The sequence below is a fragment of the Pleurodeles waltl genome, chromosome 2_2, assembly GCF_031143425.1.
Source record: "Pleurodeles waltl isolate 20211129_DDA chromosome 2_2, aPleWal1.hap1.20221129, whole genome shotgun sequence".
NCBI lineage: Eukaryota > Metazoa > Chordata > Amphibia > Caudata > Salamandridae > Pleurodeles > Pleurodeles waltl.
Window position 1 is genome coordinate 1,137,250,790 of NC_090439.1, and position 27,848 is coordinate 1,137,278,637.

The window sequence follows — 27,848 nt, forward strand, 5'->3', positions numbered from 1 at the left end:
AGGGATTGATCGCTCCTGGAGGGCATGCCAAGATAAACTTCTTGATGTGTTAGGTCCCCTCACACAGATTATTCAATTAGCGGAGCGTGCCAAGCAAGCAAACACTCTCCTTCAGACAGACATCATAGCAGGATGGGCTCAGAGAGCTGTTTGTCTCCGGGGCAACGCGAACTGTGCCATCTCTGCAGAAAGACGCAGGTCTTTATTGATCAAAATCGACCCCAAGTTAGGGGAACTGTCTAACTCAGAGGCAGGGGCTGTTGCCCAAGGCAAATTATTTGGCGTCCCTTTTGTGAAAGAGTTAGGAAAATTTGTGGCTACTTTTTCAGCTTTGGATAAAAGCACAATCTTTAATCTTCCTAGGGTTTCTAGTGGACTCCCGATCGGCGTCTCTCAGTCTCCCGACGACGAAGATTTCCAAGATAAAGAAGGAACTGAGAAAAGTCCTTCGACAAGACCAGATTTCACTACGTCAGTTAGCCAGAGTGGTCGGCCTGCTTTCCTCTTCGATTCAGGCCATTTTTCCTGGTCCCCTACACTACAAAGCCCTGCAACGCTTGAAAGCGTTTCACCTTCGCCGAGGGGTGACGTACTCCGAGCTGATCTCCCTGTCTCAGGAGGCAAGGACGGAGTTGTTTTGGTGGCTGGACCACATGGAGGCATGGAATGGCAGGGCCATTTTTGGAGCAGCCCCGGATCTGGTGATCGAGTCAGACGCCAGTCGCCAGGGATGGGGGGCTCGTTGCGGGGACATCTCGTTCGGGGGTCGCTGTACCCCGCAGGAACTGACCTTGCATATCAACTGCCTGGAGCTCCTGGCGGGATCATTTGCGATCAAATCTCTCACGAGAGACAAAGTCTCATGTGTAGCTCTACGGATGGACAATGTATCGGCAGTACAATACATAAATCGTCTAGGGGGGACAAGATCAAGAGCCCTAGCGGAACTAGCGAAAGATTTTTGGCATTTTTGCCTTCAACACCAAATCTCAGTCACAGCAGAGTATCTTCCGGGATCCCAGAATATCTGGCCAGACTGGAATTCTCGGTTTCTCCAGGATCCCAGCGATTGGCGACTACATCACTCGGTTTTTCAGGCGATCATGGATCGTTGGGGTCCCTGCTCAGTGGATCTCTTTGCGTCTCGTTGGAATGCTCAGCTTCCCCTATACTTCAGCTGGCGTCCGGATCCGGGAGCAGCGGCAGTAGATGCGTTTCTCCAACATTGGGGGACCCTTCAGGGTTATGCTTTTCCCCCGTTTCTTCTTATCCCGTGGGTTGCTGCTCAAGTTCGCCGCCAAGAGGCGACGGTGATTCTAATAACCCCCTGGTGGAGGTCACAGGCGTGGTTCCCGACTCTGCTGGAACTCTCGTGCGAATGTCCTCTTCGCCTCCCGGATTTTCCCTCAATACTCCTGGATCCGTCGGGTTTCTGTCACCCTCTAGTCCTTCTAGGTCATCTTTCCCTCATAGCTTGGAAGATTTCCGGCATCGTTGGCAAGACAACCGACTTTCGCAGGAAGCTAATAACTTCATCGCACAGGCCTGGGCCCCTGGTACATGCAAACGATATAGATCAGCATGGAATAGATGGTCTCGTTGGTGTGTGGGCAAACACTGCGATCCCATGGGGCCAGTATTACCGACATCATCAATTTCCTTGCAGAATTAGCAAAATCCGGCTAGGCGTATCGCACGATCAATTCTTTTCGTTCGGCCATCTCCGCGGGCCACCCTCCCCTGAACAATCTCCCGATCGGGGAGCATCCCTGGATATGTAAACTTCTTAAGGGTATTAGACTCTCCAGACCTCCACAACCCAGATATTCGGAGCTCTGGGATGTGGACTTAGTTCTTAATCTTTTATCCTCTTGGCGGGACAACCAGTATTTGTCGACGAAAGAATTGTCGGCCAAATTAGCCATGCTTCTCTGCCTCATTTCCTGTAAGCGAGTGTCAGATATCAGAGCACTGGATGTTTCCGCTCGAGTCTTTACTCCAGAAGGAGTCACGTTTACTATTGCAAGGAGGACAAAGACTAATACCAGGTCGGTATCCTATCCCGCTTTTCCTGATTCCCCGAAACTATCTGTGTTTAGATGTCTCAAAGTCTATGAGGAAGTGACCAGTTCTTGTAGACCTCCAGGTGAGAATCAATTGTTGATTTCTATAATGAGACCGTTCAAGGCGGTTTCTTCTCCTTCCATTGCCAGATGGATTTGATGGATTCTCTCTGAGGCAGGAATAGATATTCAAGTTTTTGGCGCCCATTCTACTCGGGGAGCTATGGCTTCCAAAGCCATACAAGTGGGGGGCGGATTAGAGGACATCATGCATGCTGCTGATTGGTCTTCAGATTCTACTTTTAAGAAGTTTTACTTTAAAACCAATTCATGAAGCAGCCGCACTAGTGGTGAGTAAGCTTTGAACTTGCATAATCCTCGCCTCTGGTCCTGTGATAGAATACGAAATTTCCTAGCTATCGTGAAGGAAAGTTTCAATTCTATTAAGGACACGGAGGCGAGGATTATCCCACCCACATACATTACGCTGGTATGTTCCCTCCCGATTACATCTATCTGCGTAGCAAGGTAGTATACTTGCGTTTATACCTTTATTTATTGTTATTCTGCTCATATTCTAATTTACATTAGGCAGCACTTGATTCAGATGTATTTACATTTTATATTTAAATGTATGTTAAGGTTCATGACTTTATTGCCTTCGGTATGTTTCTGTGTTCTATTGGATTAGCATCTAATTATACCTCTTTTGTAGGTTTCGAAACTACAACCAATTGACTCTACCAGGATTCCTTCCGCAGTGAAGTCGAGGAAGTGTGACGCATTTCGGGATATTTATACCAACATGAAGGAGTGCACCTCATTGGATACTCGTTACCATGGCGGCGGGCTCATGGAACTTGTAGTTTTTTGTTCATGTTTTGTTTGACTTTGAACTTGTTGTTTAATAAAAAGTGAAGAAAGATCTGCATAATCCTCGCCTCCGTGTCCTTAATAGAATTGAAACTTTCCTTCACGATAGCTAGGAAATTTCGTATTCTCAAATACACACTTCGACAAAGTCAAAAGAGCGTAGAGGCAGAAAGGCACTTATCTGTCGCCGTGAGCAGTGAAGAAAGAGGATGAGGTTACTTGGAAGCATTTATACTGTCGGCATTATCGTTGTTCATTGGATTATGGTTGCCATGACTATGGACTCATGGGATTTGTGGTTTTAATGTTTTTTGTTACTGAACTTTGAACTTGCTGTATAAAAAAAGTGAAGAAAGATCTACATAATCCTCGCCTCCGGTCCTGCTATAGAATCGACAGTAACGAACGGTGCCTGTATTAAGATCTGCGAAACTGCGGTGACTAAAAGACCCAATGCAGCGGCTTCCATGGTCGCGGAAACAATAGAATTGTGGCTGAGTTTGCTGCATCGGCCTCTAAACTCAGCGCGACCTGCACCTTTCCAAGATGGCCGCCTCGCAAGAAAAATCAGTTTCCGCCAATCCCGCCGCCATCTTGGACTGGGATAGCCACTTTCAGTAGGTAACGAAGAGTCCTCCTTCCATGTCCATGACTCTGTCTCCTCCTCGGCCGCTGCACAGACATGGGACAGAGTTGGAGAGCGGCTCCGGTCAGTACCCGCCTCGTCCTTGTGTCTCCGACCCGGGCCCCTGTCCGACAGCTTCACTGGTGCGCAGGGGCTCCTCTCACCCCGGTATGAGCCGGCAGGACTAGTGTCCGACCTTACTGTAAATGACCCCCGTCCCCGACGGCCCCTGTCAGCAGTCCAGGGACCCGCCCAGGCTCAGTGCTGCTTTCAATTTTTTTTTTAAGCCCCCGTCATCTCATCATTGACCCCCCTTCAAGTCTCCGCCGTCCTCCGAGCCCCCTGCACCCTACCCCCCTCACTTCCCCTCTGCCTCACTCCCTCTCCGCCGCCTCACTTTCTCTCTCCCTGCCTCACTTTCTCCCTCCCCCATCGCAGCACCCTCTCCCCCCTCTTCTACCCTCCCCCGACCCCCTCCTCCCAATCTGCCCCCTCCACCCCCTTCCTCCCTCCCTCTCTCCCCCTTTGCAGCCCCCTCTCTCTCTTTGTAGCCCCCTCTCTCTCTTTGTAGCCCCCTCTCTCTCTTTGTAGCCCCCTCTCTCTCTCCCTTTGCAGCCCCCCTCTCTCTCCCTTTGCAGCCCCCCTCTCTCTCCCTTTGCAGCCCCCCTCCCCCCTCTGCAGTCCAACCCCTCCCCCCCTCTGCAGTCCAACCCCTCCCCCCCTCTGCAGTCCAACCTCTCCCCCCCCTGCAGTCCAACCCCTCCCCCCCCTCTGCAGTCCAACCCGTGCCCCCCCCTCTGCAGTCCAACCCCTCCCCCCCCTCTGCAGTCCAACCCCCCTCCCCTCTGCAGTCCCAGAGCTGCTCTGAGCCCCTTGCATGCCCAGGGGTGTCAATTACTTTAATCCGCCCTTTGTTGCTATTTGCAAAATGTTTAATTTTGCATCACATGCCACCTGGGAACTCTTGTTAGGTTAAACGCGCAAGCGCTTTGATCGTTTGTAAGCATTGTGGGCTTTTAACCACACCCACCTCACACCCATCACTTTTATTCATTTGTGGGCTTGCCTTTCAAAAATCACTTGATGTCATTGGTAATCGCCTTACATTCATCCCACCTTGGGATGGTTTGTTTACCGCCTTGGACACTGTCCCTGTTACAGGGATAAAATCGCACGATTGCCTATATATTTCAGCCTGGGTGAACTACTTTTTTCTTTTGCCTGCGCTCCGTGACTGCCATGGGGCTCAGAGCGCAAACTCGGTCGGCAGTATCTTTTTTACATTACATGCACTGTTATCTGCTTAGTATATGTTTTTTGCAGCAGCCATATTAACCTTCTGCGTTACCTTATGATGACCTCAAGCTTCAATTAGACAAAAGTACTTTTTCTCTCCAGAAAGATCATAAATCGCCAGAATTATTTTTACATTTATAGATTAAATGCACTTTGTGATTTGCCTAGTACACGTTCTTTGCAGCAGGCACATTAACCCTGTGTGCTCCGTTACGATGACTCCAAGCTTCAATTAGACAAAAGTACATTCTCTTGGCTGCCATGGCGCTCAGAGCGCGAACTCAATCAGCGGTATCATTTTTATATTATATGCACTCTGATCTGTTTAGTACAAGTCCTTTGCAGTAGGCCCCTGTGTGCTACCTTATGATGACACCAAGCTTCCACTTCCAGAGTTATTTTGACATTTTTAAACGGTATGCACTCTGATCTGCTTAGTACACGTTCTTTGCAGCACACATAATCATTCTGGGACTTGTAGTTTTATTTTTTATAATGTGATACAAGCTGGAAACCAGCCCTTGGAGTAGTATTCGTAGAGTTATCCAGCTCCCTAGTTCGATGCGTGAATCAGCCATTTAGTTAATGTTTCAGCTTTGCATTCTGGGACTTGTAGTTTTATTTTTATAATGTGATACAAGCTGCGAATACAAAGCAGAAAGCTGACTAGATGTTCTACACACTTTTGAGTCTGTGAAACCTAAGCTCTGTGTGTGTATTTATAAAGCTAACCTCTAGGAGAGCTTACAGTTGATTATGCTTTATAGTTGTCAGTACTTTACTTCTAATTATTTCAGTTCAAGACTGATTGAGGATCATTAATATCATGTGAGGTGGATCTCCTCAAGCGTGTGAAAAATCATAGGCATTTTGTTCGACACCACAGACTGCAGTAAAGGGACAGTGATCCAAGCACACATTCTTGGAGTACAATTATGTATTCGTTGCCCCACAGGCAATGTTGCGTGTACCAACTGCCAAGTAAATATGTTTTGCACCTGGGTTTTAAGGGCCTTGTTTAAAAAAATATTCCAGTAGACCTACTAGCCCTTTAGTTGTGTGCAGGGCCAGTGGAATTATGTGGCTGAAAGGACCAAAATATGCAGCAGAGTTGACCAATTAATGTGGCAAAAAAAGTCCAGTTATCCATTTACAGTGCCAATAGCTCCCACTCAAGTAAATGCGAGACCTGTTGCATTGAAAATGCTTGGTATCTCTTTTCAGTGCTCCCTGCTGTTCTATGCAATTATATTTGACTATGGATTGCTTTAACAGTGCACAGGTGGGTGACCTGAATTGGTTTACCGTGAGCCCTACCTGCTATCCATCAATTGTTCTCATTTACCTAATGATGCAACAAGACGTTTAACATTGGAGCTGGTTACTCTTCATCTTCCTGCCTCCTATGAATTGTCTTTAATTTGCATCTACTGGCCTACTACTTGCTGCTTCCAACTTTTCAGGATTGCTGCAACTAGTGGTGCTCTGCTCTTCATCAGTGTGTTGTTTATACCCCTCAGCAGTGCTAACTGTATCCACTCCAGCTATGTACCGTAACATTACTCCTCCTAGTTAAAATCCACTCATAGTAAATCTTTGTCCCTTAGGAATGGCTGTTATACATTCTTCCAGCTCCTATCACTACCATTGCAAACTCCTCTGTTATTCCCTCCGTTTTAGATATCCTTGATCTACTCGCCTTCCTATGGCTTGTGCCTCTAACTTAAGTAATTAATTCAACACTGGTTTCCAATCACATTACACTGTGTTAAATCCTTCCGCATCCTGACTGTAGCATCTTTTTTTACTCTCGTCTGAGACAGCTCATATGCTGTCGCTTGTGAGATCTCAGTAAAAAAAAAAAAAAAAAACCTTAAGGGCTTAGGGCCCTTCCTTTTCTTACCATTGTTTGGGTTTGATGTCACACTGATTTTTTTGCTTCTCATTGGTCTGCACCCCCCACTTTCGCTCTTTAGGGGTGAGTGCAAAGCACTCCGTCCCCTGTTGTAATCTCTCTTTGGGCTTCTATCCACACCCATGTCCCGTCAGCCACTTTCATTGGTTCATGGTCTTGCCTTTTAAAATCCGCTTGCTTTCATTAGTGAAAGGCATGCACACGTCATGCCTTTTCTGGTATTCATCCCTCCTTGAGCGCACCGACCAACTACTGAAATCATACGAGGCTCAATGTTTTCCATCTGGTTTCACTGCGAGCAAACTTTTATTTCCCTTTGTTTGTCTGCTTTGCGCAAATGGGTCCGTCGGCTCGCTTATGTGAAACTTTTACTTTTCAGTTTTGTATGGCAAGAAAAGTCTGGTTAGTTATGTCAAACTGTTTAACCCTACATTTTCAAGTTATGTGGCAAGAAACGTCCGGTTAGGAGTTTACAATGCTAATAGCTCGAAACTTGAGTAAACGCGAGACCCATTGCATTGCAAATGCTTGTTTTTCCTGTTTTTTTTTTTTTTTGCTCATGGAGCAGGGACCACGTACAACTTCCTGTCTGCGACCAGTGTCCTTCCACTGGCTGAGCATTTCTGGTGGTACATTTATTATTATTATTATTTTTTTACATTGTTGCACTCAATAAGAGTGCATGTGTTTTCAGCTGTTTTCTGCTGTGGATCTTACCCATACCCCAACCGCCCTCCTTCCTCTGTCCCTGGGGTTGCTTGATCCTCCTGCCACCATTGGTGCTTGCCCTCTTCCCCCCCCCCCACTATCCATGTTGTGGCTTTCTTGCCTCCCTATCCCTTGCGTTGCTTGCTTGCCCTGTCCTCCTCCACCTGTCTGTCCTTTTGTGTACCCTAACCCACCTATGCCACAGTGATGTTTTGAGCCTCAGGGGCTATGGTAGCCAGACTTCAAAACTGATTGACAATGGGTACAGAGAGCGATAGCGATAAGCATGTTTCCTTTCCACTATGGCTAAAGCTGTGAACATGAAAAAAAAAAACTTTGACTATAGATTCAGCGGATTTCTTGAGGGTAAATAAAAATGCACAATATGTACTCATATTGACAGCATATTTAGGAAGATCTAACATGTTGGGTCGAACACAGAGAGCAGTCACGTCCCTGCTGCGCTATTTGCAATCTCAATAAAATGGCAAAGAAGAAAACAGTTAGGAAAAAGTGACACAATCAGTTGTCACAAGACAGGCATGCGCATCGCTGTTTAAGTCCTCTTGAAAAACAAACATTCTTGTTTGCTAACCACCTTCCCTCGCTGAGGCGCAGTCTGTCTTTAAGTTATGCAGAAAAAAGTCTCTCTTTTGCACACGAACGCACTTTATTTTCCATTTACTCTTTCTCTTTTCCTCTCTCACACATTCAATCTCTCTCTCTCTCAAACAATCAAAAAAATTTTATAGAGCGCGCCACTCACCCGTGAGGGTCTCAAGGCGCTGGGAGGGGGGGAATCAGGGAGGGGGCAGGGAGGGTCACTGTTCGAACAACCATGTCTTGAGGTTCTTTCTGAAGAGCAGGAGGTCTTTGGTTTTGCGAAGGTTGGTGGGGAGGGAGTTCCAGGTTTTGGGGGCGAGGTAGGAGAAGGACCTGCCTCCTGTGGTGGTCCGTTGGATGCGGGGGACTGTGGCTAGGGGGAGGTCGGCTGATCGTAGGTTGCGTGTTGGTGTGTGGAAGTTCACTCTTTCGTTGAGGTAGGTTGGGCATGTGTTGTGGAGGGATTTGTGTGCGTGGATGAGGATCTTGAATGTGATTCTCTTGTCTATGGGGAGCCAGTGAAGGGATTTGAGGTGTGGTGAGATTCGTTCGTGGCAGGGGAGGCCAAGGATGAGGCGTGCAGCTGTGTTCTGGATTCTCTGGAGTTTGAGTTTGAGTGTGGTGCCGACGTAGAGGGTGTTACCGTAGTCTAGTCTGCTGCTGATGAGTGCATGGATGACTGTCTTCCTGGTCTCTGGGGGGATCCATTTGAAAGATTTTTTTTAGAGTGCGGAGTGTGTGGAAGCAGGAGGAGGTTAGAGCATTGATTTGCTGTGTCATGGAGAGGGAGGGGTCCAGGATGATGCCGAGGTTGCGGGGATGGGTGCGGGGCCTAGGGCTGTGGGCCACCAGGAGAAGTCCCATGTGGTTTTGTTGGGGCCAAAGATGATGATCTCGGTTTTGTTGGAGTTGAGCTTGAGGTGGTTAGTGGTCACCCAGTTGGCGGTGTCTGTCTCCTTGCAGTACTCAGCCTGCTGCCAGTTACTTCCTCTTTATCGCTTCGATGTGCAGATTTGTCTCTGAGCATCAAGAGCCTGCTCTTTCAATAACAGATGCATGGTCCAAGATCCCTCTTTGAGTTACAGGTTATCTCTTAGGAGCAGCGAGCATTCTCTATCTCTCCGTGAGATGCAAATGACAGGCTCCCTCTCTCTTCAATTGGAGCTAGTTGCTCAATGAAACAATAGGAGTTTACCAATCATTTCTATCTTCATAATTCAGAATCAAACATCTGGCCATATATGGACATTGATTTATAAAATTAGCAAATGAAGCATAGGAACAGTTTGTGACATACACTTGTGACTTTACTATTTCTCAAGACCTTGAGGCAGTGGTCTTCAAACTTTTTAATGCCACATCCCCCCAGTGGTAAAAAAATCATGCCCCCCTTCACATTTTTTACAATTTTTCTATTAAATTGTCAATGTTTAACTATGTCTAGATTTATTTAAACATTGCAGTTAAGTTCCGTTACTGTTTTAAAAATGCAATCAAATAAATGATGCTACATATACTATTCAGGGCAGGCAGGCCTTACCAACCTGTGAAAGTATCCACAGTGTGATTATTAGAAGTGAGGGTGGGGGGGTTTTGAAGGGTATTTAAAGTCCCTTATCTTTTGACACATGCTCCAAATTTGGATATAAACAAGAAAACATGTTAGTGAAGGTCCATCATAGAGAGGTTTACTGCTGCTTATTTATTTTCAGCTTAAAACAAAGTACTGTTATCAGCGCAATGCTTCTCTTGGCCAGAGCCTGGTGGCCCCCCAAGATCATTTTGAAGACCCTTGCCTTGAAGGTATAGCAACAGCACAGCAAGTTCAACTACATGCCAGCAGGCCTTCCGATGCTCTTCCGTTTCCTATTGTGTGTTACAAAATGGAACCTGAATCATAATGGATTCCACATGTCTACCAAAATATTTCTATGTACACTCTGTCACAGTGAAGAGGAATTAAAGAGACTGTGATTCACCTCCAGTGGAAAAAATTGCTTACAGATGGGGGTACCCCTTTTGCCTATGAGTCTTGCTGAAAGGCAAACCCCCTTGTCAGCAGCAATCTACATGAAGCTCCAAAGCTACTGGGCCTACCTGGACCATGAGCCCCAGTTACAGCCGCCAGCCTATCCTAAAAAAGGATGATCAGTGGCACCATCTGAGGATCGCATTGCTGTGGAAGTACGAACTCCGCCATCGAGATAGAGACCAGCTTACCATTCTCTGTCAAACACTGAGCTTTATTCACAATCCTTAGAATCACTACTTCTTCGATTCAACAACATTGGATGATACAGTTAGACAACCAAAAGAATGGCTCGATTGGAACAAGAGGCTTGTTGGACTGGTGATAACCCACCCTATACCGTGGAGCTAGCCCCACCATCAACTTTTAGACTCAACCACTTATGAAACTGAACACGTTAAAGGGCTTTCATTTTGGGGGAATCAACTTGGACTGCAGTTATTAGCTTTAGTTTTGTTGTATATTAGTGTAAGAAAGTGACTCTTTTTACATGCTCCTCCACCCCCCCAGTTTATTTTGCCTGGTTTCTGGTGTGATTTTGACTGACAGTGCATTGAGTCCCTGCTAAACAGGTCCCCAGTGCCAGATCTCTTTCCCTAAAACTACAGTCATTTTGCCCAGTTGGCAAACCTATAGTTGCCACTAAGCCCCAAGTAATGTTACCCCTGGTATCTAGGGCATGGGGTACTCAAGGAAGGCCTCTGAGGGCATAAGCACAGATTGGGCCAGCCTCTAGGACCCTCTCACCTAGGTGCACCTAGTACTGCATTTGCAGACTGCATGTCTTGGTGCAGACCCAAACTGAAAACGCAACATAGCGCACATCTTGTGTGCCCTGTCCCCTTACACTGCATGCAGTATTTGTAAGTAACCCCTGTGGCAGGACTTCCATTCCTCAAGGCAGGGTGCATTATATTACATGTGAGGGCATCCCTGCTTGAGCAGATATGCCCCTGCTATGCCTTTGTTCATTCTCAAACATAGTAAGTGAACAGTGAAGCCCTTTTAAGTACATGTGCTGGACACTGGTCCTTACGAGTCCCCCAGCTACATGATGGCTTCACTGAAGATAAGGATGTTTGGTATCATACATCTCATTAATTATCCCACACCAAATCCAGTGATAGATTTATTAATACATGCACTCTGAGGGCACTTTATAGGTGCCCCTGCAAAAGCTACGAACTCCTAACGTGGGCATTGACTGGTCAAAACTAGTACTGCCTCCTTAGACAAAGTTCTGGCCCCCTGAAGTGAGAGCCAGTGCTCTCGAGGGCTCAGAACAAAGGCTTGCTCCGGGCAGAGGTGTGATCTTCTTTCCAGGCAAGATGGACATTCCAGGGTCGGGAGCTTCAAAGGCCTTGCTGCCTTTGAAATGCGACCCAGCCTCTCCAAATGGTGAAAGAGGCCGATCCTCATTTCCAGACCCCACTTTTTGTAGTAGGACTGGTGGGTAAAATTAAGTAAATTAGTAGGAGTGCTCACATCATGCCAGTCCCACCCCTAAGGTGGCAGAGCTGAAGTTGACACTACTTTATAAATGCCTCCATCTTGCATGAAAGGAACTAGGCTAATAGGGTTAGGGCTATGCCTCGTCCAAAAGGAAGTGGTCATAGAAAGGGTTTAGTCACCCTAAAGGTAAGTAGCCCATTGGCTACCTCCTGGCACTCCCTGTAACACTCCTAAATTCAGTATTTAGGTGGCATAGTGGACTGACTATCCTATGAAAGGGATGTCCGTTTTGTCAACTCAATGGTGTAAGCATCACAGCATTTTTCCATGTGAGGAAAAAGTATTGAAAATTAGTTAAATTCCCAAAGTTAGAACACCAGCCTTCTGTTCTTAAACTCTGTAGGTGCACAAGGTTTGTAGAGGAGTTGTGAATGATTCAAGATAATAACAAGCATTGGCAAAGCCAGTGGGTTTTGCCTTTGTCTTTTGTATTCTTATCTTACTATCTAATGGGATTATAAATATTTAAAAAAATGTTATAATGTTTGAAATTTGATAAACTATTAATATGTGTTTATGTTGCTGTTTATTATTTCAATATACATCACAAAATAAACAACTAGTAAGAGTTCATAAAATTTTAAACAAACATTATACATTTTTTCTAATATTTATAGTACAGTTAGATAGTGAGATAGAATGCAAAAGAAAAAGATAATGGCTAAACCAATTGGCTTTGCCAGTGCTTGTTTCCTAAGCAGCTCCTAATGTGCATGTGTGAAGATTGGTTTGATTTTAATGCAGGTATACTGCTGAAGTGTACCCAGGGTTTTAAGTAGTCTGGGTCCTTCCATGTCTCAGACCAAGCAGTAATTAACAATGGACATTCAAGGGGTCCCAAAAGGGCCCTATATTCATGCCCTTAACTGTAATGGCAACAACACAAGTTGATTTCTGAACAATGAATGTAAACAAAGTTAAGGTAATCAACATCAGCAATTTCGTTGATGGTTACTTTTTACGATTTACTTAATCTATTTAATTCACTAATAGTGGTCACTTTTATTTTGGTGCCTGTGCAAATTCTGTATTCCAGAGCGACGTTGACAATAGGCAGTGCACTAGCGATTCCTTAGATATTTACTGAACAGCAGGCATTTGGAGTATACCTGCTACTTGCCAAATGGGTGTTTGAACACATAACGAACTGCATGCAGAAAATTCTATGTGTTTCACTAGCATAATAAAGCAGGTTGTTGGTGTCTGATTGCTTCAGTTGGCGATTTTTAATATGTAGATTTTCACATTTTCTTTTTGTTTGCTGGACTTTTCAACATGCTGCACAACACCCACTCTGCTCTACAGCACAGCTTAAAAACATTGGGAAATCCAATAGCTCTGGCTAAACACTTATAAGGTCCCAAAAGTGAGACCTACTGGCTATTCCAGTGCTTGTTTCTTTAAGACGCAGCCTGCTAAAGCCATCTTGTGGGCTTTCATAACATTGACATAGGAATGCATTCCGCTCGTTCATTACCATTAGCTTTGTGGTTTGTAACTCACAATTTGTGGCTTTACATTTGCTGGCTTAATATGCTTTATGCTCTCCAAATTCTGTTTGTCGCTGTTGACTAAACCGTGTTTTCTGTATCCATCCATGAACTCGCTTTCTGTTAACAGGCCTTTAAATCTTGTTCTTATCTCGTCACATTTGCTGTGCATTCAAAACAAGGGCCAAAGGTCAGGCATTGTCTTCCAAGTGCGCTTGTTTACTTTTCTTTCTCTGACTTCAAAGGGAGAGGATTTATATGACATTCCTGCCGGATTCTAGAGGTAGGAAAGAGTTTTTTTTCTAGCACACAATGCCATTTAAATGAACTGTGTATCACAGAATATATCGGAATTATGAATGCGCAAATGAATACATTTTTATTTTCTTAATATTGAACTGTGTTGGAAACAAACTTTAATATGATCAAAACGAATCATTAAACTAGGTGATTGAATTTCCACACATTTTAGTCTGTGCACTGTATGGTTTTATTATTAAAACAGTATATCTGTGCAAATGTAATGGCCATTTCAATAGAAATGTGTTCTGTAATGGCACTGTCCAACTACACCATGGACTCTACGCCACTCTGCACCACTCCACTTTACAGTGCTCAATGCCACTGCACTCTAATCCACTTCACACACGTTACACCTCTCTACTCTACCCTGTACCACTCTACGCCAATGCACTCTTCACCCTCTACTCTATACAACTGCACTCTTTGCCACTCTACTCTACACCACTCCAGTCTAGGCCACACCAATCTACTCTGCACAACTCCACTCTGTGCTTCCCTGCAACACTCCACTCTACACCACTGCACTCTATGGCAGTGCACTTTACCCTGTAACACTGAACTCTTTGCCCCTGCACTCTACGCCAATCCACTGTACACCACTAATCTACCCTGCACCACTGCACTCTACGCCTCTTCCCTCTACTCCGAAACAATCTATTCTCTGCCATTCCATACCACTCTGTGCCACTGCACTCTATGCCACTCTGCTCTTAACCACTGCACTCTGCGCCAATGCACTCTACACAACTGCATTCTGTCACTTCACTCAATGCAATTGCACTGTACTCTGCATCACTGTACTCTCCACCACTGCACCCTGACACTGCTCTGCAACACTGCACTCTCCGCTACTGAACTCTATGCCACTCTGCTCTGCACTACTCCACTCTATGCCATGGCACTCTGCCACTGCACTCCTAGGCACTATACTAGACTCTCACTACTCTGCTACTCTAATTGATGCCACTGCACTCTAAGCCACTCGATTACACTCTGTGCCACTGCCATCTGCGCCACTCAGCTCTGTGCCACTGCACTCTACGATGCTGCATTGTACGCCACTGCTCTCAATGCCACTGTTCTTTGCTACACTCTACACCAATGCACTGTACACCAGTTAACTCTACTCTATGCCACTACAGTGTATGCCTCTCTACGTGACTCCACACTATGCCACTCCAGTACACGACACCCTTCGCCATTTCACTGTACGGCACATCACACAACTCTCCTTCAATGCCTTGCTGAACAGCAGCCATGCTGGTGAACAGCATAACTAAAACACATTGGCAAAGCCAATAGCTCTTGCATAGGTGAGACCTATTGACTTTTCCAATGCTTGTTATGGAATGCGCTCTGGATCTTGCGTCTAAGCTCCCTCTTATAGTGGCTTATCTGGATTGTTTGCACTATCCGCCATGCTATGGTGCCCTTTGTTACTAGTGACCTTATGCGTGACTCTGCAAATGATACAAAGAACGGACTTTCCTTTCTGACCTCCCTGGTAGTTTCTAGGTAGTACATCGCAGCCATGCATACGTGCAGCTTGTGCAGAGCTCTTTCGGCTGGTGTTTTGGATGCTAGAAGAAACCCAGAAGCTGGCTTGTCTGGCTCACGTGGAACTGTGACACCACCTTTGGAAGGAAGCGTTGGTTTGTCCACGAATATTCTGTCCTTGTGTATCTGCAGGTAGGGCTCTTGAGTGGTTAGCGCTTAAAGCTTGCTCAGTGTGTGATTGCAATGAGGACGCTAGTCTTCAAGGTCAGGAACCCTAGACCCGCCTTGTGTAGTGGTTTGAAGGGTGTTCTCATCATCTATCAATACCAGGTTGAGGTTCCACAATGGTGTCCGTGCTGATCTGGGTGGAGCTAATCTTTTTGCACCTTCTAGAAACCTTTTGATAACTGGTGCTGTTAAGAGGCATCTTCTATGTGCCCTAGACCTCTATTGCTGCCAAGTGTATCTTTAGTGAGGCATAAGTTAGACGGCTGTCTAGCTGGTACGTAAATTATCTGATCACTGTGGGATTTTCTGTTATGTTGTGGAACAGTTCCCTGTCCCTGCCCCACAGGACATACCTCTGCCATTTCGCAGTGTAGCATTTTCTTGTACTTGGTCTTTTACATTCTTTTTAGAATGTCAATAGATCTTTTTGGGAGGTTCAGGTGCCCAAACTGTGTCCCCAGGAGCTAGGCTATTCACTTACAAATAGTGAATTTTGCCTCTCTCCATGGAAAGAAGGTTGTGCTTTTTCCTTTATCCTTTTTAGATTTCCCTGTGCCACCTTCACCAGGTCTGTGAACCACGTTTGTCTTGCACATTGCAGGGCAAAAAGGATCAGTCTCATTTGTGCTGGTTTGCACTTGCTTATCACTAAAGGAATGAGGGGAATGTGTGGAAAAGCAAACAGAAATTTCCCTGACCAGTCTATCGACAGGGCATTTCCTTGGGAGTGGTGGTGTCGGGGTCTTGATGTGAAATCCTGGCATTTTGCGTTTTCTGAGGCCGCAAACAGATCAATCTCTGGAATGCCCCATTGCCAGAAGACTTCTGGGAGCACTTGTTTAGCTCCCACTAGTGATACGGCTGCATATTGTTTTTTTAGTTTTCTGTGCCTGGCAGATGTATTGTTTTCAGGGTTATTCATCTCTGAACGACCCATCTCCAGATCACTTGGGCTTTGCAACCTTGCCCCTTGCCCCTTGTTTGTTTGTTCAGCTGGAATATTACGGTCATGCGGTTTAAATGGATTTGCACTGTATTTTCCCACACTTGTGTTTGAAAGACTTCTAAGGTCAGGAATACTTTCTTTTAAGCTCCAGGAGATTCATGTGTTGGATTACTTTTTTCGCATTCCATAGCCCTCTGATCCTTAGTTTCCTTGTGTGTTCCCCAGGCAAGGAGGTGTCTGTCTGTGGTGATAATTGCAATTGGTTGTGTGAAAGGTCTGCCCACTGTTATGGTGACTTCTTTCCACATATATCATCTCATCCTACATCCTTTGCGTTACAACCATTATATCTTCCCAATTTCCTGTTGCCTGCGACCACTGGTTTTTGATCCATTCTTGTAGTGGTTTTGTGTAGTCTTGCATGCAGGATCAGTGGAATGAATGAAGCCATCATACCCATCATCGTCCCCAAGTTCTCACTGTCAGAAACGGACACCTGCAGAAGCGGCAAGCCTACTCTGTGGTTGCTTGTACCCTCTTGAGAGTAGGGAAAGCTCTCATCTCCATATTTGTGATTCTTGCGTCCAGGAAAGTCTTCTCTCTCACCAGCTTCACTGATGTTGTTTCTAGGTTGATCGTGAAACCTAGTCTGTGAAGTGTCCATGACAGCCCTGGTGTCCTTTTTTGCATTGAGTATGGCCTTGCTTTGTTTAGCCAGACATCCAGGTACAGGTATAAATGTAGTCCTTTCCTTCTTGGGTGTGCCGCCACTGAGGATAGACATTTTGTGAATAACCTTGGTTTTGTTTTTGACAACGAAGGGAAACACCCTGAATTGATAGTGTTTTTTGTTGAGTACAAACAGTAGATAACTTTTGGGCTTGCAGTTCATGGGAATGTATAAATTTGCATATTCTAGATCTATGGTTGCTATATAATCCTTTTTCCCGCAGTTGTGGGAGGAGGAAGACCTCCTGCAGTATGGTCATTTTCAATTTTGTGTTTCTAAACGTGTTTAAGAGCGAAGGTGCAGAATTGGTCTGAGACTTGTCTGTTTTGGTAACAGGGAAGTATGCTTCCTTAATTGATTTCTGTTGAGGGCACTCTCTCTCCGTTTCCCTCTTTTCAAGTTATGCCTGCATCTTGTGATGCAGGCAGTGCTTCTCCTTTTGTGGGAGTGATCTGTTTCTTGGTCTGACCCCTCCCGGTGGTCATTTTACAAGTTCTATGTAGTAACAATGTTGGCTGATGTTGTGGTTCCTATTGTCTGATGTTACTGTCTTCCACCCCTGAAGAAAGGCCTCAGCTGGTGTTAGGTGGTGGGGCGGTCGATAAACTGCGTCACTTGTTGGTGGAGCTTCCTCCCCTAGAAGGTTGTCCCCTACCTCTGGTTCTGCCCTGAAAGTGCTGACGTAGCAGTGCTGGGAACTGCCACTGCTTTGCTTCTTGATGCGGAGCTGGCTGTTGGCAGGATGGCTGTGGTGCTGGGCTTTGAAAGCCTCCTCTGCCCACAGCTCTTCTTGTTGCTTCTTGTTGCTTCCCTTTTTGGTTGACCCTGAACCTGTAACACATCGGTGGCCTTTGCAGTGTTATAACCCTTTTCTATTTACTACAGTGTGTCATCTGGAGTGGTTCCGAACAGGTTTTCTCCTGAAAAAAGATATGTTTATGATGTTTGCATGAGCCTCCTTTTGGAAATAGAACACCCACAACCAGGCATGTCTCTTCATGGATGTTTTTGTTACCAGTTGTCAACTGGCTGTTTGTGCTACATCTAATGCTTATTTTGAGCATGACTTTGCAATCAGCTTCACTTCCCATACCAGTGCATGTCCCCTCTTCTGTAAGCCTCTATTGCTCTGGGAGATATTTCAGGAGTTTTACAACCTATTCCAAGTGACTTTGGGCATAGCTGTTGAAGAGTCATTTGAGTTTGCGATCTTCCATTATGTTGCAGTTGCCCTCTCTACCTTGCAACCTTCCATCTCCACTCTCTTGCTCTACTTCATAGGGGTGGTCCAGAGGATGTTGGGACGTTTACTCTCTTCCTTGCTGTGGTCACACTGATGGAATCCGCCACTGCATTGCCCTTGATGTGAACAGCGTTTTTTGGAGATTGTTCATACTTCTTTTCAATTCTTGGTGTTACAGCCTTGCACGATGCTGCGTCCCTGAAAGCTTCCCTTCCCTGGTCCAAGATGCTTGGTAGCATGGGGAGGTATTGGTTTATGTTCTGGGATAGTAGGCGGGAACAAGCCTGTGTTCTCACCTCTTCCAGTCGAACTCTGTACCTATCGGCTGCTTCTCTTACAGCAGCATTGTACAATGCAGTGCCCTCAGGTGGCGATGGCCTCGAGAGATGCGCGTCAACCGCTTCCTCTGGTGAATTCATTTAGAGGTCCTGCCACTGTTCGTCACAGCTTTCAGTTTCTTGTAATATACCCTGGCCCTCTGTGTCCTCCTCATAGAGGAACATCTCTTGTTCTTCTTGCAGCTTGAGGGTTGCTGGTGGGTTGCGCTCACTGCTTTTCTTCCTCCCTGCTCTTCTACCATGGCAGTTTCCAGGGAATTTGGAATTTCCTAATTAAAGCCTCATAATCTTTCAATTTCTTTCAGGTTTCGCCTGCACAGTGCTTGCGATGTGCTTATGAAATCTATTGTATTTAATATAAATCTTAAAAGGGGCTTACATCCTGCCCCTTGCTTTTATTAGTTCCTGTTCTTGCCACTTACTTTTCCTCCGTTTCTGTTGGATGTAGCAATATTTTTTTTGCATTTACTAATGCTGGTTTCTCGTGTGTTTGCTGCTATCAGTATCCCGATGGCCAAGTACCGCGTGCATCCGCTTTAGTTTAGGAACTTCTTTTCTTTGTATTTGAATTGCTACATTAGACATAGTGGGAATCCCAAAGAAGGTATCGGAGCACATCACAGGCATGGAGAGATTAACTGATTTGCACAGCAACACTGGATGTTGTGTCTCCCACCAGGAGTCGAACCCTGATCGCAATGGCACTGACCAGTCCAACCCTCCCCCAAGCCAGTCCTTCCCTTTTGTTGTGGGGGCCAGCACTTGTTTTGCTAACATTAGATTGTTGGAGTGTGTAATCATTGCACAAGTAAAGGTGCTTCTCAGTTTATCTCTCAATGTTGAGTTTCGAAAATCCATACTTTGCAACCAGCTAGACATTTTTGTGCGCAGCTTCCTTTGCAAGAGTCCCAACTGCTAATAGAACATGCTGCAAGTGCAGTATAGAATGCCAGCATGTGCGCCTGTATCCGTGTTGACCTGTTACATATGATTGTGATCTGATTGAATTTAATTCCTTATTAATTTGTTGACTTGCCCGCCTCAGGACTATATAAATCATTTATCGGGATGTTCACTTACGAGTTTTCTGCTCTTCGCAGAGATCATGGGACGTAGCGTTCCTGTCATCCCTGTCACAAGGACAGCCCCTGTGATCACTGGACCGCAACAGCTCTGCCTGAGTTCCTAAAGCACTTTCTGCTTTGTGACTGACCCTGCAATGGAAATGGCGGCTATGTGCGCATGCACGCTGGTGACAGAACCTAAGAACCAAGAGAAGTCGTCACACATGGCAGTGTGCTTAACAGCTGAAGAAGAACATGTTCTGCAGCGCAGGCCCCCGATGAACAACCATCAGCAGCACAGAACACACACATTCATCAAACCCACACATTCCACGCTCCATTAACCACACAACCACATTGTCCATTCCCTATCCTAAGTTGGGCTGTGAAGAGATCAGAGCTGTACTCACTTTTCGCAACCCTTAGGCGAAACCTAATGCATTTACCAATGCTTGTTGTGGGATTGCTGCCATTTCAACTTCGAGTTTGTCTCTTCTTTCTCTCGAATTCCAGGGCTCTTCCTTCAGTGTTGAGTCTTTGCAACGCTCTTTTTCTTGAAGTTTTCGCCGTTTTTTTGTGTTGTGGTCCTTCGGCAGGCAGATGTTAGAGACCTCGTGGTTTGTCCTTTTGGGCAAACGTTTAGTGCCAGTTAGGGCAGAACCTAAAGCGTGTTTTTTCATTTCACAAGGTGGTTGTTTTTCCCCTTCTGTATATTCTCCGACCTTATGGTTGATGACTTATGTAGTCCGCTCCCTTCTCCAGTGAGCATCAGTTGCTTGTTCATTGTGTCTGGGTTGTTGACCTTTTGTTTTCTGTTCTTCTCTCTCCTTTATCCTGTTTCATTTGACGGTCCGTCGCTTTTTCTTGTGAACTTCTCACTGCATCCACAGAGCCTCTGCTTTATCTTTCAGACCCAACAGTGGAAAATAGAATCTGGAGATGGCAATCACGCACAGGGGCTTCCCTGATGGCACGGGAGGAGGGATGTAGCACCAAATGGCTACAGACGAAGCCCAGAAATTAAAAAGGAAGGCAAGAAGATTGCGGACCTAATGACTAGATGATGGAATAATGCACAGCATGCGAACCCAGAAAAGGATTCATTCTGCAAAAACAATATTATAAAATATGTTTATGCATTCGTAATGGACCTTATGGCCTTCTGTGTGTCCTACAGGGGTACTCAGAATTCCAGCCTGTGAGTTGGACGCCATGATATGTTTATGGTGATTCAACATCAAAGTTGGCCGGGTGTTTACAAATCCTAAATGCTGTGGATGGCGCAGGCTTAACCAACCCTTCAGCTGAGAGCCAGGACATCAGTCAGACTATCGCCGACACACCTCCCACCACCTACATGAAGATAACAGATATAGGGCAATGATCAGTCCGGTGAGATTAGTGAGTTCCAGAGCTCTTTCCCCGATGGATGAACACGCTCGAGTAATCCCCACTGTGTATTTTAAAGGTTTTAATGATCACGCACAGCAAGGCTCAGCAGAAAGCACAGTTAATAAAACAAGCCAGACTGAGAACCAACCTCATGTTCTGCCTAGACACTAACTTCAGTAGATAGTAAGTTGGGGTGGATGCAGCAACAGAAGAAAGTCAGACGGAGGGCTGGGCTAGGACTTCAGTTCCTACTGAATATGTCATTCATATATCTAGTTCTAAGTAACCCATCCATCCCACGCTAACTTTCTTTCAGAAGCTACATATTAGATGAACGTTACCATGACCGCTACTTACTAACACTAATAACCCTGCTTAACTGGTTATACATTAAGTACGAACCCGCCTAATCTTATGTAAGTCAACGCTTACATTGTTAGCAAGGTGGCATTGTTAGGAGGGTGGAAGTTGGCGCTATAAAGCCCAAAATAAATTGATCTCAGACGTGTGGGAGGTTGTCAGTCTTTCACCAGGCTGTGCATGAAACCTCTTACTAGTCCAGCCTAGGGTCCACGATAGTTCACATCATAGCACTAGTAAGTATTAATACTGTTGAGAGCATGATTATAACGGGCTCCACTCTGAGGAAGCTCTACTGAGTACATGACTGTGTTGGAGACTCAAGTCTGGGCGACTAGACCCACAGCGCAAATAACTTGTGCATGTAGTCAATCTGCGCAAGCCATTCAGGTGCGCCTGGGGTGACCGCCATCTTAGGTGAATCAAGACTTATATATGCTACTCTTTTGGCCCACAAACTGGTCAGAGTATTTGAACCTACATTCAATTATTGTTATCTACTTACCACAACGAACAAGCAATACTGATATCAGTCACTAACGCAGTTTGTGATTCCCCTTCATTTAGCTTCATGTCACCTGTTATCGAATTTACATTCTGATTGCAAGATACTCTGTAAAAACTTAGAAAGCAGATTACTACCTGTTTTGTCCACTTTAACATATGAGGCCCGAAATGTCTTTATCTCCTAACACATCTCCAAATATCAGACTTCTGTGTGGTATTATGGAAAAGGCTCCTAGTCTTTGGCCACACGTGGCCCGTTTGGGCTTGGACTTAGAGAAGACTTTTGACCTGCATAAGTGGCGCCATATATTTTAAAAGTACTGGCAAAGTTTTTGATAGGCAAATGATCCATTTGATCAAGATTAAGCCAACACCCAGGATTAAATCTCGGAAATCCATAATGCCATTGCATCAGGTGAGATGAGGAGCCTGGCAAAGTTGCCCGCTCGCGGAATGACCATATATGCAATTGCTTGTCCACATAAGGTGTCACAGAATTCACAATTCTTATATACAATTTAACATGTGAAAAAGAGCTTACCTCACCCAATAAAAAATGAACAAAATAAATCCAAACTCCTCTTCAGAAGGCCCTCATTGCTTGCTGTGAGATGCACCCCGGTTTCAGACACGTTGTATGGGATTGCCCATTCAACAAGCAGAGGCTTGTATTCTTCGGTTATTCCAGAGACCTAAATGGGGAAGTGGCTTTGAGATTTATTGATTAGGCATTCATCATAGGTAGGAGAGCTGTCAGCCTACTTTGAAAGACCCCCCAGACTGCTGAGACTGAGGATGCAACGTGTGGCACAACATTGGCATGAAATTTTAAAAAATTTTAAAAGTTTATTTTGAGTTTTTATTCCCGTATTAACCGTACAACTCATCGTAAAAGCATTGTACATTGGTAAGCATGCAATCAAGTAACAGGGTTACGTAAGAAGTGAATAAATATTTTGCAAAGAGACGGTAAAAACAAGTTTCCCCACACAGAATCTATTACAAATGCCGGGGCTTTTATAGTCCTAACTGAAGGACAAAAGGCAAATACAGTTCAAGTCCAGCCTGCATCGATCCAAACTCCCATGAAAAACACAAGCGAAATTGGCACCTTGACAAGTCATGTAGGCACTAATAGTACAACTGGAGTAACACAGCACTTATAAGGCACCAGCCATGTTGTGGGAGGATTCGCAATACCCCCACCCTGTGGGTTTCTCCCCCTCCTGACCTGCTAAGTAAGTCTAGTATGGGCCCATATATCTTGTATGTGTCTGTGTGCTGCAATATGCCATATCCCTGAGCCAGTCTCGCAACATTGCAAAGGGACTGCGGGCTCAGCACATTGCTGCCCTACACTTCCTAAGTATTAGGCCTATCGCTACTAGCGGTATGCTGTCGCTCTGCAATTCTTTATCATATCCTAACAGTGGCAGCAGCAGTCCTGGCTGTAATTGCTTTTCAACTATCCTGCCCAACTCGCGAAACACCTCCTGCCAGAAACTTTTCACCCCATGGCAAGACCGTGACTTGTTAAACATTTTCAAGATAATAATAACGATCCCAGGACCAGTGTGATATCCCTAATTTATAAACACACATGCTCATTAATTAAATTAAATTATGTTTATGTATTTAAAGTACGTTTGTATATGTGAACTATGTATGCTTTCTGGATAGAAAAAAGGAGAATAAATGTAATTGGATGTATATATGCTCAGTGAATATGCATAGGTCAGACTCCCGGTAATATATATGATACGTTTTGATGTGGGCCCACTCTGAGGGTAGAAAGGGGGGGGGTTGTAAAGATTTGAAGTTGTATGTTGTTTGTAGTATGAGCTTTAAAAGAAATCTGATACAGCATAGGGAAAATGTTGGATACAGTTTTAAATGTGACTGTGATTTAAGCCCCTTGCCTGCAGGAAGGTATCCAACTTAGATACAATATTGCTTATTTTGCATCTATGATGTCAATATTTTGTAATTGAAAACAAGTAAATAATTTAGAAATAAAATGTGAACCAATTTGTGAGGGCTGACACTGCCATCATCTAAAGGACACTCTTAGTATACTGTTCTTGGCCCAACCCATTCAGTGTCTCCAATCAATATACATGAAAATAGTGACAAACAACTTGGGACAAACTAAGCTGCAACAATGACCTTGAATTCTTTAAAAGTGCCTCCATCTACATCCATATATGACACGGTACGTCAGCATTTAAACATGTTTCACCCAGGAGGTGAAAACTAACACAAGTCTCAGCACTCCCGAACAAAGCTGCTATGCATACTCATACATTCCTTTAAAGAGGTTGCAGACATGAATGTTTTTGGTGCGTAAGTCAACACCAGATGCCTTTTAACCACTCATTTACAATTGTTTTTCTTCTCTTTCACAGCCTGAAAGGTCACTGTTGAACAGACCTGATGTACAATATGATGCACTAACACTACAGCACGCTCTCTGAGGCAATAGTAGTAAAAAAGAATCGTACCACAGCAAGGCGTCTGAGGAAACACTTGAAGATTGGACCTTTAAACACCTCTGGCCTGTTTTGGGGAGATCCCATGCCCACGTACAGAGTGCCAGTTAACCTTTACCACCAGCTTGAATAAGTTCACACTTTAGAGAATTATCTCTAAATATTTGTACAAGAGTGAGAGAAAACCGTCACTGATGATGGCTTTGTTATACCAAAACATCTATAATGGGGAGAAAATGCACATGGATTGCATAGAGAGTTTCACTCAAAGTTCGAATATATTTACGCACCAGAGGATTCAGGTCCCGAAGAGACTGTACCAGTGTACAGTGTGTGAGAAAAACTTCACCCATAAGTCATCATTATTAAATCATCAAAGAATCCACACTGGTGAAAAACCTTACCAGTGTATGGACTGTGGAAAAAGCTTCCCTGAAAAGTCATATCTAAGGAAGCATCAAAGAATCCATACTGGGGAGAAACCGTACCAGTGCACAGAGTGCCAGAAAAGCTTCACTTACCGAAAAGCTTTGTTATATCATCAAAGAATCCATTCTGGGGAGAAACCATACCAATGTAAGATGTGTAAGAAGAGCTTCATTGATAGCTCACTTCTTTCCAGGCATCGTAAAATCCATACTGGAGAAAAACCATACAAATGTGCAGTTTGTGAAAAAAACTTCAGTCAAAAAAGTAATCTATACTCTCATCAGAGGATTCATACAGGGGAAAAACCATATCAGTGTCCAGAGTGCCAGAAAAGCTTCTCTTTTCTGTCATCTCTGGTTCTGCATCACAGAATCCATACCGGGGAGAAACCGTTCCAATGTACTAAATGTGATAAATGCTTCAGTGATAATGCAGGCTTATTAAATCATTGGAAAATTCATACTGGGGTGAAATCACACAAGTGTACTGAGTGTGACAAAAGCTTTACTCTACTCTCTCAACTCAAGTCACATCAGAAGACTCATACTGGGGAGCAACCATACCAATGTACTGAGTGCCAAAAAAGCTTCAGTCTAAACTCTGAACTCTACACACATCAGATGATCCATATTAGGGAGAAGCATTATAATTGTTCAGAATGTGAGAGAACATTTGTTCAAAGTTCACATCTGGTTTGTCATCAGAGAATCCATACTGGGGAGAAACCGTACCAGTGTACTGAGTGCAAGAAAAGCTTCAGTCGATGCTCAAGTCTTTATAGGCATCAGAGAATCCATACTCGGGAGAAACCAGTGTAGTGGGTGCAGGAAAAGCTTCACTCACACATCAGCTCCGGTTTGTCATCAGAGAATCCATTCTGTTGAGAAACCATACCAGTGTACTGAATGCAAAAAAAACTTACGTCAATCCTCGCATCTTTACACGCATCATATGATCCATAATGTAAAAAAAAAAAAAACATACCTGTGTACAGAGTACAAGATCAGCTTCACTGGGAGGAAAGTTTTATTTAAACATCAATGCAGTCATTCTTCTGGGAATCACCCTGTTTAAAATTTGGGAAGGGCTTATGCAGTTGTCAGCACTGAGATAAGATAGGAGGATCACCAATTTTTCTCTGATACACGCCAGAAGTACACTACACCATACTATGTTTTAAAACATGGGGTAAATGGACTGTGTGAAAGCCATGTTGTGGAATTGAGCCCTAAGGAAGTTCGCATAGAACGAAACACGTTGGCTGCAGGCTACAAATCATGTATAGTTAAGATCGCTTACAAGAATCATGTCATGAAAATTCATCAAGCAATAAAAGATAATGGGGATTAAAATCTATGGATGGATGAATGTTGTTTTTTCAAAAGGAATTACAGTTCATTGTGATTTACTCTCTGAACAAAATATATTTTACACTGATGTGATGGAGTTCTGGATCAATTAGTCTTATAACTTGAAGGGAATTGCTTATAGCGGGAGCCAGTCTTTTTGTAAATTGTTCATTACACTCTCATCTGGGGATAAAGAAAAGTTGAATCAATCCTCTATACCAGTTATTCTTAACCTGTGTCCGGGGACCCCTATGTTTTGCGCAAAGCCTACTCAGTGTAGGCTGTAACTGCTTAGAAAATAATGTTCACAGATTAATCAGATGTATGCCAATGAATAAGCAAAATGTAAATTAGAAAATTTTAAAATGTTCTGCATATGTGAAGAAATGTTGAAATTGGAGGCAACCGATTAAGTTGGTATACTCAGATTGATTTGTGGGTGCAGTGCAGTACATCAAATGGATAATAGTACAGAGAGTGGATTAAATTATTTCATCATTTGTGTATTTGTTTGCGCAATGCTTGTTTATTTAATTTTGTGTTTTTTTTTTTTTTTTCCGGTTCTAATCATCAAAATTGCTTGTGCCGAGGTCCTTGGATTCAAATTGTAACTCATTGGTGGTCCCAGGTTTCCAATAATGACTGAGTGGGTGGTCCTCAAGTTCCAATAAAGATTACATGGGAGTCCACAGAGGCCAAAAGGTTAAAACCCACTGCTCTATACAGAGTAATGTAACCAAAGCATAAGTTACTTCATTGCTCTTACTGATGCTCACTATCTGATCCGACTTGCAGGAGCCTAATTCCAAATAATGCCAGATCCGCCTTCCCTTAAGCTTCTGTGTGCAAGACCCAAGGTATTTTCTGCTAGTTGTGGACTAGAGTTCACACAATTAGTTACTTAAATCTAAAGTTGCTCTCAGCCAGACTTAGACAGCCAACAGGGGAAAGCATGATCCAGTTCTACCCAGCCAACCTGGAAGATGACTGTCAAGCAATTCTGACCATCTTCTTTATATTTCAGTTCCATGTGTGAACAAGTTTACTTAGTGGTGCTGATAGTAGAGCCACTGACCATTAGTGAAAATCCTCCAACTTAATGTAACATTAGTTCTAACTCTACTTCTGAGACCAACACATCATCATTTTTAACATTCAACCTGTATAATTTCTGCTTTTGCCAAACCTTTGGCTTAAGATGCTTCATATCAGTGCTTCCCAAACCCTTTAGAACACCAGCCTAGTTTTTATGAGGCAAGCATTTTTTTTTTATGTAACTAAAGCATCATGTAGTAGCTCACTGTCATTTACAGACCACACATTTTCCATTGGAATGGACACTAAATTTGCACTGAAATTGCGTTTTACTGATAAAACTATATTGCAACCAAATCATAAGTGGAAATTGGGTTTCAGTGAGTATTGTTTGCGGATCTCCAAATAAAGTGTCTTGATTCTAATAAAATCTTTGTTTCCATCACACTTCAGAAGTACAAAAAATGTGCTTCATTTTTGCTTTTCCAACTGCGGAATGTGTACAGTTCATTTACAGGTATTTAAATTTTGTTGTGTTATCAAAAAATTCTACAGAATTCCCTTTCACACCAGCAAGATAGTCACCTAATTCACTTTTCTTTCTCTGTCTGCAAAGTGAGAGTTTGTAAACATCAATCCCCTTGGTAAAAAAAGATAAGCAGCAGTTTGTTAGAAGACGTAGCCTGACATTTGACCCCTGTCTTTGAAGGGCAGAAAATGTGACAAGATAAGTACAGAACTAAAAGCTGTCTTTATTGCTTACACTGTAACCTTCTGATAATCACCTTGTGACCCACTTTATGGGAAATGCTGTTTTAAATGAG

General features: G+C 44.1%; 1 protein-coding gene across 2 annotated transcripts; it reads left to right on the forward strand.

The window, feature by feature from the left end:
- Positions 1-3,585: 3,585 nt before the first annotated feature.
- LOC138282958 (zinc finger protein 271-like) lies at positions 3,586-27,471 on the forward strand. Of its 2 annotated transcripts, none has more exons than XM_069221029.1 (2): positions 3,586-3,645; positions 24,128-27,471. In XM_069221029.1, exon 2 carries the CDS (start codon positions 24,406-24,408, stop codon positions 25,456-25,458), a length of 1,053 nt encoding a protein of 350 aa, XP_069077130.1. In that variant the 5' UTR covers positions 3,586-3,645; positions 24,128-24,405; the 3' UTR covers positions 25,459-27,471. The 2 variants fall into 2 exon arrangements, with proteins under 2 accessions (XP_069077130.1, XP_069077131.1); XM_069221030.1 differs by having other exon boundaries at positions 3,587-3,729.
- The last annotated feature ends 377 nt before the right edge of the window (positions 27,472-27,848 follow it).